Here is a 12,608-nt window from a genome sequence, read left to right as displayed (position 1 = left end):
AAAAATTATATTAATGTTCAAACTCTATCTCTTCTAGATGAGGATGGCAATAACCAATGGCCAGAAGGTCTGAAGTTCTTGTTTGACTCAGTCAGCTCTCAGAATGTGGGACTACGTGAAGCTGCTCTACATATCTTCTGGTATACTGCCAAACAAGTGCCTCCTATGTGCATTTGAGTGTTTTATTTAGCAATAAAACATGGGTGTTTTATTTTTTTTAAGTAATGGGATCTTCAGAAATGTCTCAGAACAGTAGCTTTCAAATTGGGTTCAAAAGGGAATCCTGTGTTCCACAGTACTGTAGAAAGCTTATCTCAGGATCCTTAGCTGAAGAAAATAATAATGGTCAACAGGCACCCTTAGGGGAGTGTTGCCTATGTTAGGTTTTGTATTCATTCACCTGAGCCATGTACCAGCAAGCCCTCATATTCACATAGGCCAAATACGTCAGTTCCTGCATGTACATCATGCCATAGACCTCTCAACACACATTGGTTCTGTGGCTCATAACCTGAAATAGAAAGAAAGCTTGAAATCCTTAAATAATAACACTTTGCAATGCATTATGAACCGATCAATTAAATTTCTTTCCCCTATTATTTCTGTGAGTGCTCAGCATGCAGATTATAAGATTTGAAGACAAGCATGTTTTTTTCCTGTTCCTTAAGGAATTTTCCCGGTATTTTTGGAAATCAACAGCAGCACTATTTGGAGGTCATCAAACGGATGTTGGTACAGTGTATGCAGGATCAAGAGAATCCAACGGTAATTTAAAACCTGTTTCATTTTACTTGAGGGCATGGTCGATTTGAGTTTACATGAGGATTTTTTTGTTGCAATCTTAGGTTATCTCTTCTTATTTGAAATGCAAATACCTAATATGAACGTGTTCTTCTTAGCTGAATGATAAACATTTGCAAGTTTCAAATAGTGAAGATGGGCTCCACAGTTGGACTCCTAAATCTGGTGTGGTGTGTATAGAGTTTCTCAAAGAGCCTGGCTGTCCTCTCCAAACCACATAAAATTAGGTGGGTTTAAATAATCCTGTTGGAAGGCCTTCACATTGGAATTGTGTGTATGTGGTGAGGAAATAACTCTCACCACAATACCCTCTTGCAGCCTGATGTGTGTGTGGGAGGAGAGTGGTCATATATTTTAATGTTAGTGGTTTTAGTATTGGAATTGTGCTGAGATTTCTGCATGCTTTAATATTTGTCTGGGGGGGGGGGGAGTACACAATTAAGAGACGTTTAATCCTACTCTAGGGAAGGTCCGAGAAATATTTAATCTGTTCTTTCTTCTAGATCAGGATGCTGTCTGCTAGGGCTGCGGCTGCATTTGTTCTTGCTAATGATCAAAATCTTCCACTTCTTAAACATTTTGCAGACTTGCTGCCTGGTATCTTGCAGGTAAAAACTTTTCCAGAAATAGACTTCAAGTATGTTACTTCAACTAGTTCAGTCTTAATGAAATGCTTGAAGTGTCGGTCCTGTTCAAATCCATATGAATTTCTTGAATAAGCGTTGGTGGTTGTAGCTATTAGTTATACACTTATTTTTAAATATAACATTTTGCCTAGTCAAGAAATATACAGTTAACTCATAATGTTCTAGTTCTTGCCAACTGCTGGTAAACTTTAGGGCACAGAGATTTATGCAGTGGCAATTATCACATGCTAAGGCTAGCAGTATTAAGTAAAATTAAATCTAGATATAGACCTTACAGAAAATATATTTAGTGTGCAGCGCTGCTGTGTTAACTCTGAACTGTATATTTTCAAAAAGCAGACTATAGTAACCTGATACTCTGCTTTCTTACTCACCACTTAGTTATTAAATGCAAAACAAACCCAACTCAGGGCAATAAGTACATTATTATTCACTCTGGTTCATTTATTTGCATTTGATATCAGGAGCTCTGTAAACCACAGGTATAGGTAGCGATTTTTTTGGGGGGGGGAAGGGGGGTAGCCATGACAGTCCAAACTCTCCAGTACACAAGGTGGTGAGGTCTGAAAACAGTGTAGGAGCATTGTATATGCTAGAGCAAAGGAGGGAAGGAGCTGCATCCTGTTCTCAGTTTCCTATTCCCATATATGAGGTAGCGTTGGGAGGAAGATGAAAAGCCTAAGGAGGAGGAAGGGGCATAGGTGAGTGGGTGCCTCCTGAAACTATTATTAAATAAACATAGGTTGCAATTATTTTTGAGCATTTGAATTCTTCATCCAGTGGTGTTTTTTGTTATAGGCCAGTTGTAAATGTCAGAAATATTAAACTGTGTTCATATGGTGATTATAAGTTTTGAGTAAGGCTATATATTCAAACGTATCAATTCTATCTCTTGCAGGCAGTTAATGAATCTTGTTATCAAAACGATGATTCAGTCCTGAAGTCCCTAGTAGAGATTGCAGATACAGTTCCAAAGTATTTACGTCCACACTTAGAAGCCACATTACAGCTAAGCTTGAAGGTAAGCTTGACTGGTTGTTATTATAATTTCTGCATTTCTCCCTGTGATGCCAGGTGGATTAAAAATTGTAAGAATGCACTTTTTAGAAAGAGAGATCTAGCAGTCTGAAACAAGCATAAAGTATGAGACATAAGATATTAAACAATACAGAAAACAGTACTGGATAAGTTTTGAAAACAAAGCAGTGAGAGTAGCATAATCGATGCAGAAAAGAAATAATGTATATTGTGTGCAGTGGTGTAGTTCAGTACTGTTCCTTTTACAAAAACACATGAAATAAATATATTCACTTCTGCCACCCCCACCTCAGTCTGGGGTTTTGATTTGTTGGATAACTGGTCTAGTCTTAATGCGCTATACTATTTCTCTGTTTCAGTTATGTGCAGACACTAATCTCAGTAATATGCAACGTCAGCTGGCCCTTGAAGTAATAGTTACATTATCTGAGACTGCTGCTGCTATGCTGAGAAGACATATCAACATTGTTGCACAAGCTAGTAAGTAAACTCTTAAATCATGTTAACTATAAAGTGAAAGCAAAATTAAAATAGACATCTTTGGTAGAATTATAAAGTAATTAAATTGTAAAGTAACTAAAAAACTTTTTTCCATATGGAGCTGTTTTGATAGTAGCATTCTTGCTGATCAGCAAAGGGGGAAGATAAATAAATTGGAAAGATTGAATAGTTAGCTTCATTTATGTCCCACTTTTCTTCTCCTTTGGGTCCTAAATTAGCTTACAGCATTTTTATTATTATTATTATTATATTTATATTTATACCCCGCCTCCCCCGAAGGCTCGAGGCAGCTTACATAACCCCGTCCCCTAAAACCATAAAATGACAATAAAAACCGATAATTTACAGTAATGGCAACAGAGATGGCGTAATCTACTCATTTGCTCTATGCATCCTCAACTACGGAGGGGGGTGACGCTCTCTACCGCCAGTTTGTGAGGGGGGGCTGATCTTCTTTCCGCCTGGCCTCAGTTATAAGCCTGGCGGAAGAGCTCCATCTTACAGGCCCTGCGGAATGCTGGTAATTCCCGCAGGGCCCTCAGCTCTTCCGGGAGCTCATTCCACCAGGTTGGGGCCAGGATCGAAAAGGTCCTGGCCCTAGTCAAGGCCAGGCGGGCTTCCTTGGGGCCGGGAACGACCAGTAGGTTAGCCCCCGCAGAGCGTAAAGCCCTGCGGGGGATATAGGGCAAAAGGCGGTCCCTCATATATGCTGGGCCTAGACCACGGATGGCCTTGAAGGTCAAAACCAAAACCTTGAACCTGATCCGGAAGGCGACCGGTAACCAATGCAGCTGCCTCAGAACTGGCTGGATGTGAGCCCTCCATGGTGTAGCTGTGAGGACTCTAGCAGCCGCATTTTGGACGAGTTGCAGTTTCAAGCCCAGAGGCAGGCCGGTGTAGAGCGAGTTACAGAATTCTAGTCTAGAGGTGACCGTCGCATGGATCACTGTGGCCAGGTGTTCGGAGGACAGATAGGGCGCTAGTAGCCGAGCCTGGCGAAGATGGAAAAATGCCCGGCTAGCTACCTGTTTAACCTGTGCCTCGAGTGTTAGTGAGGCATCAATGGTCACCCCTAAATTCCTGGCCTGAGACGCGATATTAAGTTGCGTCCCGGCCAGAAAGGGTAAGCGCGCTTCCTGATCTGCCCCCCTATGGCCCAACCACAGAACCTTCGTCTTGGAGGGGTTGAGTTTCAGGCGACTCTGCTCGAGCCATCCAGCTACGGCTTCCAAACATCTGGCAAATGGATCTGGGGGGGGAGTCCGGGTGGCCATCCATGAGGAGAAAGAGCTGGGTGTCATCAGTGTACTGGTGGCAACCCAGCCCATAGCTCCGTACCAGTTGAGCCAGAGGGTGCATAAAGATGTTAAATAATGTAGGAGAGAGCACCGAGCCCTGTGGGACCCCACAAGGGAGCCGGTAAGGGCCCGATACTTCCTCTCCCACGGCTACCCTCTGTGTCCGGTTTTGGAGGAAGGAGCGTATCCAGTGTAACGCTGTACCCCTTATCCCCGTACCGACAAGGCGGCTCACTAGCAGCTTGTGATCGACCACGTCAAACGCGGCCGACAGATCTAAAAGAACTAGCACAGCAGAGCCACCTCGGTCAAGCTGGCGACGGAGGTCATCCAACAAGGAGACCAACACAGTCTCCACCCCATAACCAGGGCGGAAGCCAGACTGGTATGGATCGAGTGCCGAAGTATCTTCCAGGAACGCTAGGAGCTGGTCCGCCGCAGCCCTTTCCACCACCTTACCCAGGAATGCTAAATGCGCTACTGGGCGGTAGCTTGCAGGGTCATGTGGGTCCAGGGATGGCTTCTTGAGGAGAGGGCACACCCTTCTCTATTTTACCCTCATAATAACAGCATGAGGTAAGTTAGGCTAAGAGTTTGTGGCTGACCCTAACTCATCCTGCAAGCTACAGTGGGAGAGTGGATTTTTGAACTTGGACTTCCCAGATCCTAATCCACATTGTGCCATACTGGCTTTCAAACAGCCAAATAGACTTTTATGTTCTGAAAAGAAGAAAATGTGCATCTGTAACTTTTGGATCAGAGTAGGGATCTGCACACAGTTTCTCAAACTGCTGTGCAGATTTTTGCTTCCATGCACAAATATCCCCTCATGCATTTTTGTATTATTTCTTTATTCAATTTGATATCTTTCCAGTGACCTGCTTTAGGCAGATCACAGGGCATAAACAAGCCATAAACAATACTCAGAAGCTTAAAATTAAAATGATATAAAAATAAATCAGTCCCCAGGAAGAGAAGCAGACCATGAAATAGAATTGTAAAGGATGGAACCCTTTACTTAAAAGCCTGGATAATAAGACAGATGTTTGGCATCTAAAAGAAAGTAAGCTTTAAAGGGGCAGACATTCCAAAGGCCAGGTGACTCCACTGAGAGTGCCTCTTCTCCTTCATTGGGAGAGATCATCCAAACTGATAAAGTCATGCCTCCTTTCACTCCAGGCAGGGCTATCCAAATTTTGTATGCCTTTCCAGGCCAGAGGGGAGGTGTCCTATTGCATCAGTCTGGATAGCCCTGCTGCTCCAGCATATCTTTTCTGAAGTTGGCTGCTCAACCTGAAAGAGAAATGTCTGTTCAAATTTATACTGTTACTGAGTATGAGTGAGATGGAAGGAGAGACGTTATCAGTGCAGGGGGAAGGCCCTTAGAAGTTAGCAGGCACATCAGGTGAGGAGTAACTTCCAGGAAGCCTGTTTTTGTACACAGAACCCAGTATGTTTTGTTTTTTTTCCCAGCCCAATACCTTTCAGTTCCTGCAGGGTCTTACAAAATCAATGGGCCCATGGACTGGACTGCATAGGACTGGAGACCAGCATGGATCCCACAAATGCAGTAAATGGTTTCTCAGCCAGTTCTAACTGGCCACTGCAGGAAACCCAAAAGCAGCTGGGAATAGCTGCACAGAGGCTAGATCAGATAGCCACATTGCTAGAAGCAGATGTAGAAAGAGAATTACATTACCAGAAGCAGACGTGGAGGGGAAACTCACTGGTTTCATCTTCCTCCTCTTCTTCCCTGAAAAGAGAGGTGGCACACAATAAGAACTTACCTTATAAAAGACCACATAGTGAAAGACAAGACAAGCTAGCTGTGGGGCCTCTTCGCAGGCACTCTAAATCCTCACAGATAAGAACATTAGACCCTGAGTCAGAAGAGGAAGACTCAGCCTGTAATTTCTTCAGTTACTATTGCATCAGATAAAGAGGCTTGAGAATGGTCTGGGAAGAGTCAGTCACCAAAGATAACTTTTCCAGATTGTTCCAGCCAGAACACTTCCAGAGATAACTGTAAAACATCTAGGCTTCATTATTCCTTGGAAACAATAGAGAAGCTTACATCAGTATCTTTCAGTCTGGATGCTTGAGGCTTCAAAAAACCTCCCAAACATCTTTCAGTCTGTCACTTTCCTGAGTCATTTGAAGAGGTGATGAGAACATAGTGGTCTGTCCTGGGCAATGAAACATCATTGGACACTTATCACTAAAATTTTTAAGTTTTGCAGGAAGAGGCAGGTCTAACTTGTGTATGCTCCAGTTGTCGCATTACACTCAGGGGCAGTCCTTTCAAAGGATGGTGGCAACATCTTAAAGGAACCACTGGATAAGAAAAAAATAGACAGTTCTTAAGAAGTCCCATGAACTTTCTTCTCTATATATTCTACCTTCAGCGGTCCTTTCCGGTTTTATACATGTGGTTGTAGTGTGGTCAGATAATCTGCAGGATCTGGAACCAGATCCTTTAGTATTAAAGAGATCACTCCTGAAGATAAAGAAGGCAGCAAGATTTGCATTTGACATGTCCCAGGATGTGATCCAATTCTCCACAAGGGCTCAGGCGACTAATGTTGTAGAAAATTTGAAAGTGGAACCCCTTTCCAAAGTTTGACTTTTGCAAAGGCCATATAGGGCCATCCAAAAAATGTGTGGGGACTATAATGTGTTTTGCATTTACAGTAGACCTAACATCAGGAAATAGGAGCAGGTTCATATGTGGGACAGGGGGTACTAGGGATGGAGCCTGGGAGCAAGGGGGCAGCAGCCTGAAAAGGATTTGGGAACCAGTGATACAGAGAAATGGTTAATCTTGTCCAGGTTTGGCAACTGGTTAGAATTGAACTGCTTCACTGTTCTTTGTTTACCTGTTTAAAATATTTATATCCTGTTTTTCTTCTCAGACTCAAGGGAGTTTAAGCAATGATTTGTGGATAGCAATAACAAGAAAGCGACTTTAAACATTGCTTTGTGAAATTCTTTTTAAGAATAGGAGTAGGTTTAAATCATTTAAATAAGTAGGTCAGCAAACTCAAATAGTTCTCTAATATGAAAACTTTGGATTATAACAGTTTTTGGATTGTGGAAAATCTATTAACAGGCTAATGGTTCCAGTTGTATTTCTTTTGAGAACGTCAATTAATCTGTCGTCTATAAAAGCTGTGTGTCTATATTGGCACTTAGGGCAATGGCTTTATCAAGGTCCATCAAAATTGTTAAAAAGAAATTCATTACTTACTCAGGACTCTGTAGCAACTTACAGTGGGAAGGCCTAAGGTACATTGAGAGGGGAGGCATATTTTAAGGCAAATAAAATTTAAATATAGGTATTTCAATATTTAGTTATAATTATATTAGCTTGCCAGTTGTCAATTATGCCAGTGTTTTTGCACTCACTGGCTAGAATCCTGAATGTGAGAAGCAAGATGACTTGCATAAAAGTCTTTCTACATATTTTTCCATCCATCTTTTAAAATTCAAGGGTTAAACCAGCTGCTACTATTTTTATTTCCATAGTATCTAATTAGCAATCTTTTTTCAATCATTTTTTTACATATCCATTACTACTTTTTAACAGTGTTTTTGACAAGCAGTAGTCCTAGATGCCTCTGCTCCAGGTTCCTGATAGCATGAGAGCTAGCATAGCATGGAGGCTGAACCCAAAATTCCTGATTCAGTCTAGTCTGCCATGAATGCATTAAGTACCTCTTGGGGAAGAGATTAACTCTCAGCCCACTATCTTGCTATACAAGAGTCATACTGACCTACATCGCTGGGCGCAGGGGGGGGGGGTTGTACAGTTTACTGAGTTAATGTATGCAAAATTAGTTTTAGTATTCTGGATCCTTATAATGATAGATAGCAATATTAAGCATATAATTCTGAAGAGGGCCCTAGAGTGTATATTTAAAAATTCATGCAAAAGGACCAGAGTGAATGCTGGGAACTTTTCTACACCCTGAAGGAAGCCTGAAGTTTGAAGAAGCATTTGAAATCTAAATATATATACTTCCCAGAATAAAGCTAAAATTTGGCAGGAAAGGAAACAGGGAAAGGAAAAATCGGGAGGGGGGATACAGGAGAAGGGAAGGAGCAAATAATGTGAGGAGGGGTTGTGCACTGTCAGTCACTGTAGTCCTGTACTGGTTAGAGATAATTTAATCTCATGTGGGTAACTGCAGCTAATTTTCTCCTACTGGTTCTCTTAATATAGTTTAGGATTAACCGTATGTATGTCATTTTCTGTCAGACTTCCAAATTTGTGCATCTTTTTGTTGAAGTAATTAGTTGAAAATTGCATACTTGTAGCATTCCCTTAATGAGCCTCTTGTGGCGCAGAGTGGTAAGGCAGCTGTCTGACAGCTTTGTCCATGAGGCTGGGAGTTCAATTCCAGCAGCCGGCTCAAGGTTGACTCAGCCTTCCATCCTTCCGAGGTCGGTAAATGAGTACCCAGCTTGCTGGGGGGTAAACGGTCATGACTGGGGAAGGCACTGGCAAACCACCCCGTATTGAGTCTGCCATGAAAACGCTGGAGGGCGTCACCCCAAGGGTCAGACATGACTCGGTGCTTGCACAGGGGATACCTTTACCTTTAGCATTCCCTTACATGTGTGTTGTTAATAGGCTTGGTTCATGTGTAGTAGAATTGGCTAGTGCATATGAGAAACAGACCATCAAAATCTTAACAAGAATATACCAAGAAATATGGGAAACAAAACCAATATGGTGACGTCTTTCCATAGTGCTGCTTAATATTTTAGGTGGCATTTTGTTTTTCGGGCTGTGTGGGGGAGAGCGTATTTTGGATAGAGATGCCAAGGAATGCACTAGGGACTTTCTGCATTCAGAACACATGCTTCATTACTGAGCAATGGCATATCCTCTATGGCAGTGGTCCCCAACCCCCGGTCTGGGGACCGGGACCAGTTCGTGAATCAGTCGGTACCGGGCCGCAGCTCCTCCTCATCCTCCTCCACGGGTGCTGCCTTGGTTGCTGGCATGGCACTCTGCCGCCGGCTCACCTTTGGTGCTGGCAGCACCCCCCAGCGGGAAGTCAGGGGCACCGGCTGGAAAGCAAGTGGAGCAGGGGCTCAGGTGACGACGTCCCTCGGCAAAAGACTACCCCCCCCCCCGGGCCTCAGTAAAATTGTCAAGCGTTGACCGGTCCCCGGTGATAAAAAGGTTGGAGACCACTGCTTATGGAATAATCCCTTGCGAATCATAACATTCCACTGTAGTGTTTTGCAACCCAAAAGTCTGGTGTTAGTCCATGTTGTGGCAGAATATTGAACAGGTATGGTGTCCTCTTACTTTCAGCATTCTGCTGGAATCTTATAATTGTTGGGATTGGATAATCTTATGAATCACAGCTATCCAATAGATTATAGGTAACATTGGTTTGTTTGGGGTTTTTTAGTTCCTCAGATGTTAGCAATGATGGTTGACCTAGAAGAGGATGAAGACTGGGCAAATTCTGATGAGCTGGAAGACGATGACTTTGATAGGTAAACAAATTGCTTTACAAAGAAGAAAATATTTATGTTGCTCACTTCTATTGGGTGTTCACTTCATTTCAGGCTTTATCTGTCTTGATCTTGGTGGTTCATGTGTTGTCTGGCCACCAGACTACCAATGGAGTTCACAGAAATCTCTTAAGAATCGTAGAGGGAAGGTGTATATCTGAAAGATGGCTCTAGTTTGTACCATACAGTTATTTGCAATCTGCCAAAAGCACTTCACAGTATTTTAATGTACATTTTTGTTCCCTTAATAAGTTCTTATTAAATAGTTAGCATATTATCCATGCAAGGCAACAAAAATGAATACCATAGTTCATAGATAATTTGTTTATATGCTTAAATGTGTTTCATTTTTGTAGTGGACTAGAAACTTGAAATTCCAACCTCTAGAATCCATTTACATAGAATGTGTAGGTTAGAAACAGGACAATGAATGAAACTTGGCTTCTTTGGACTGGCATCCTTATGGCTATAGCTGTATGTGGCCAGAAATCTTCAATACAATGTGTAGTCTGATAATACACTCCCCAGATTCAGTGCCTTGACAAGCACAGTTGAGGTACAAGTTTAACATCAAATCTATACAAATTGATTTTTAACAGTTTTTAATATTTGTACATGTTCAGAGACCACTGTCTATCGAGACTAAAAGTTTATTTAATTTTCTGTGTAACACAAAACACCCCAAAACATGTTTGAATGAATACAACTAATTGCCCTTCTTTAGTATTGTCGTGAATGTTGGCTCATTGAATTTTCTCCTCCTTTTTCTAATAAACTAACTTTAGCAACGCTGTTGCTGGCGAGAGTGCCCTGGACAGAATGGCATGTGGCCTTGGTGGGAAACTGGTTCTGCCCATGATAAAAGAGCATATTATGCAAATGCTTCAAAATCGTAAGTCATTTACTTCTGGACTTGTAAATATCTGTTTGTGATTGATGGAAATCTTTCTGATGCTGTGGTTCTGATAGTGAAAATGTGCTTTACGAGATGTAGTTAAGTGAATATAGGCAGAGGCTGGGATTTAGATGGGAAGGTATGGTGCAGAACTTCTTTCTTCAGCATCTCATTGGACCAAAGCACCAAACTGACATTCTGGCCAATTAAGGTCTGAAATGTTCCTATAAACAGAGATTCCTTTTCTTTTATTGTACTGTACAAGCAGAAAAGTTATTCCTCCCCATAACTTAAAACCTCCTTCTGCAGTTCAGAGCTTTTTTCAATGTGTGAAGGGAAAAACTCATATGCCGTTTTCAGATTTAATTTGTCTAAGCACAATGGGGAAGTATTTATTTCATCATATTTCACAGCAGTTAACAGCAAATGCAGAATACAATAATAACACTAGTATCAAAGACATAAAACATTAAAACAACATAAGAATCCTCCCACCACCACCCATACCACCCTGCTGGCTGCCCTGGTTAGGATCGTATCTGCTTGTCCTGGCCTACCTTTTGTTGTAATGTGGACATAGAATATACCTGCTAATGAGCCACCTTTGCTTTTCAAAATTGGAAACCTTAAGCATATGTTCAGATAGAAATGTGGTAAGCCCAAATTTTTATTTTATGGAGGCTGGGAACAAGGCAGGTATCATCCCATTGTGTATTTACATAAATACATGAAAGTGAGACTACAGCTGTAATGCATTGGAAAATAAAGTTCTGGTCATTCTTCTCCAACAACATTACTGCAAGAAAACCATGTGACTTTTTCCTAATAGCATTCTGAATGGGGCAGGTTTGTCCTGGATATTTGGCAGTGTGCATCAATATCATTTGAACGTGTTGGACTGAGCTCAAGTTACTGTGTTAATGATTTCAATTTTTCTAAAGTTCTCATTGAACCTAAAACGTGACCCGAGGTGTTCCAAGAGCTGTGGATAAAACACTGTCATTGTATTTGTTGATTTGCACTTTTTTACACTGTCGGGGTAAGCAAAAGGAGCAGTCTAACCCACCAGAGTAAAGAAGAATTGTGTTATAATTTCTGTTTGGTTTACTTGTTTTTAAGCAGAGACTAGGATGGCAGTTCTAAAATTGCCAATTGGATTTTGTCAGTTCAGAAACTGATATTTCTTAGTGATCTAAAAGTCCATATAGATCTGTGGCAATACTTGTGTATACTTCGTTTCTTCTTTGTTTACAACATGAGAGTCTTAAAAAAATTGGGCTGTTTTCCTTTCAAATTTGCAGTTGTTGTGCAGGAGCATAAAGTTTTCTAGTTTACTGGACTCCTTTCCCTTTCTGACATATAAAGCTATTCCGCCACTGACATGTTTTTCCCTATCCATCCTGTATAGCATATATCTAGGGTAATGGTATCCCATTGGCTTTATTTTTCCCTTGATCCCCTCAGGTTTCTGGTATGCCCATTACGTCTGTTCTGCTTTAACCCCAAGCACTCCAGTTCACACATCTTTCTTCAAAACCTTCTAATATTTACATAAAAGCATTTATACAGCAAATTGTTTAATTGGAATTTATATTTTTTCCCAGAGCCCTTTGATCTCTTTTAATGGCTGTTGTTTCCTGGCAGCTTCTCATTGTCCCATTCTAACCTATTCCTGTCTATATTAATCAGACCATTTCACTTATCATCTCTTAGGTACAGATGAGTATTTCTAACACCTGTAAGTTACAATCTGTGTGAAAGCCTCAGTCCCAGGACAATATTTATTGGTTGATTGCTTTTTAGAATAATTAGGATGGGTGGTATTAGATCCAAGGTTTTATCAGTGGTAGGTAAAGCAGCCCTCTGTACTTATTAGGAAGGCTTCCAGTATGACAT

General features: G+C 41.4%; 1 protein-coding gene across 1 annotated transcript in view; it reads left to right on the top strand.

Moving 5' to 3' along the window:
- IPO5 (importin 5) overlaps positions 1 to 12,608 on the top strand; it is a 43,965-nt gene that overhangs the window by 7,505 nt on the left and 23,852 nt on the right. The window contains exons 4-10 of the mRNA XM_077343855.1: positions 38 to 140; positions 669 to 765; positions 1,305 to 1,409; positions 2,347 to 2,469; positions 2,846 to 2,966; positions 9,712 to 9,799; positions 10,603 to 10,709. Coding sequence (XP_077199970.1) covers positions 38 to 140; positions 669 to 765; positions 1,305 to 1,409; positions 2,347 to 2,469; positions 2,846 to 2,966; positions 9,712 to 9,799; positions 10,603 to 10,709 — 744 coding nt within the window. The remainder of the gene's footprint in view (positions 1 to 37; positions 141 to 668; positions 766 to 1,304; positions 1,410 to 2,346; positions 2,470 to 2,845; positions 2,967 to 9,711; positions 9,800 to 10,602; positions 10,710 to 12,608) is intronic.

Source organism: Paroedura picta, chromosome 6 (assembly GCF_049243985.1).
Source record: "Paroedura picta isolate Pp20150507F chromosome 6, Ppicta_v3.0, whole genome shotgun sequence".
Lineage (NCBI taxonomy): Eukaryota > Metazoa > Chordata > Lepidosauria > Squamata > Gekkonidae > Paroedura > Paroedura picta.
This window is presented reverse-complemented; position numbering and strand designations above follow the sequence as displayed.